This window comes from Fukomys damarensis, unplaced genomic scaffold (assembly GCF_012274545.1).
Source record: "Fukomys damarensis isolate Sample0158 unplaced genomic scaffold, DMR_v1.0_HiC HiC_scaffold_37, whole genome shotgun sequence".
NCBI classification, from domain to species: domain Eukaryota; kingdom Metazoa; phylum Chordata; class Mammalia; order Rodentia; family Bathyergidae; genus Fukomys; species Fukomys damarensis.
The window spans coordinates 8,482,939-8,484,099 of NW_022900949.1; the positions used below are offsets into that span (position 1 = coordinate 8,482,939).

General features: G+C 61.2%; 1 protein-coding gene across 1 annotated transcript in view; it reads left to right on the forward strand.

Moving 5' to 3' along the window:
* Positions 1 to 1,161, forward strand: part of Sema6b (semaphorin 6B) — a 12,012-nt gene that overhangs the window by 6,848 nt on the left and 4,003 nt on the right. Inside the window, exons 9-10 of the mRNA XM_010635085.3 lie at positions 4 to 221; positions 1,083 to 1,161. Coding sequence (XP_010633387.1) covers positions 4 to 221; positions 1,083 to 1,161 — 297 coding nt within the window. The remainder of the gene's footprint in view (positions 1 to 3; positions 222 to 1,082) is intronic.

Sequence of the window (1,161 nt, forward strand, 5' to 3'; positions counted from 1 at the left end):
CAGGTGGTGGTGTCGCGCGTGGCCCGGGTGTGCAAGAATGACGTGGGCGGCTCCCCGCGCGTGCTGGAGAAGCAGTGGACGTCCTTTCTGAAGGCGCGGCTCAACTGCTCCGTGCCCGGGGACTCCCACTTCTACTTCAACGTGCTGCAGGCCGTCAGCGGCGTGGTCAGCCTGGGCGGCCGCCCCGTCATCCTGGCCGTCTTCTCCACACCCAGCAACAGGTGGGTGGGTGCTGCTGGGGGGAGTGGGCCGGGGGTCCCGCGTTCACGCACAGATACTCCCCAGGTCCTGCGTTGGGAAGGAGTGGACCCAAGAGGCCTCAACCGTAGGCTGGGGTGGGGGACAATCTCATCCTCTGCCCGTGGGAGCAGGAACCAGGGAGGGCTTCCTGGAGGAAGGGGCATCAGAGCAATGTCTGAGTAGGACAGAGAGGAATAAGGAACGGTATTCCAAGTTAGGTTAGAGCAAGTGCAAAGGTCCTGAGGCTGCGATGCACTGGATGTGTTAAGTCACAGAGAGGAGGTCTGTGTGACTGAGGAGAGGGCGAGAATGAGGGGGAGGGAGGAGGATGTGAAGGCAGCAGGGCAATGGGAGGAATCAGACATAAAGAGGAACCTGGACTTCATTCTGAGAGCATTAGGGAGCCATGGGAGACTATAGAGGGAGAGAGGAGTGAGGTAGATTTGCATTTTTAGCAAGGTCTGGGGGGGGCGGGTGTGGTGGCCCATGCCTGTAATCTCAGCACTGAGGAGGCTGAGGCAGGAGGATCGCTGTGAGTCTGGGCTACACAGTGAGCTCAGGGCCAGCCTGAACTACAAAGGAAGATCCAGCCTCAAAAGAAAATATTTTAAAAAATACATAAAAAAGCAAGGTCTCGGGAATGAGTGGACAAGACAAGCAGGGCCACCGGGAGAGTGGACGTCGGGCAGGACACGGTGGGTGGCCTCGGGGAAGCTAAGGTGCGGGGAGGTGCAGCGGTGGGCTTGCCAGGCAGCACCTTGGGAACAGCCACCCAGGGCAGGGCCACCCCGCCTCCCGGGTGCCACCCCCGCCCAGCTCACCTGAGCCCCGTTGCACCCCAGCATCCCGGGCTCCGCTGTGTGCGCCTTCGACATGAGGCAGGTGGCCGCCGTGTTCGAAGGCCGCTTCCGCGAGCAGAAG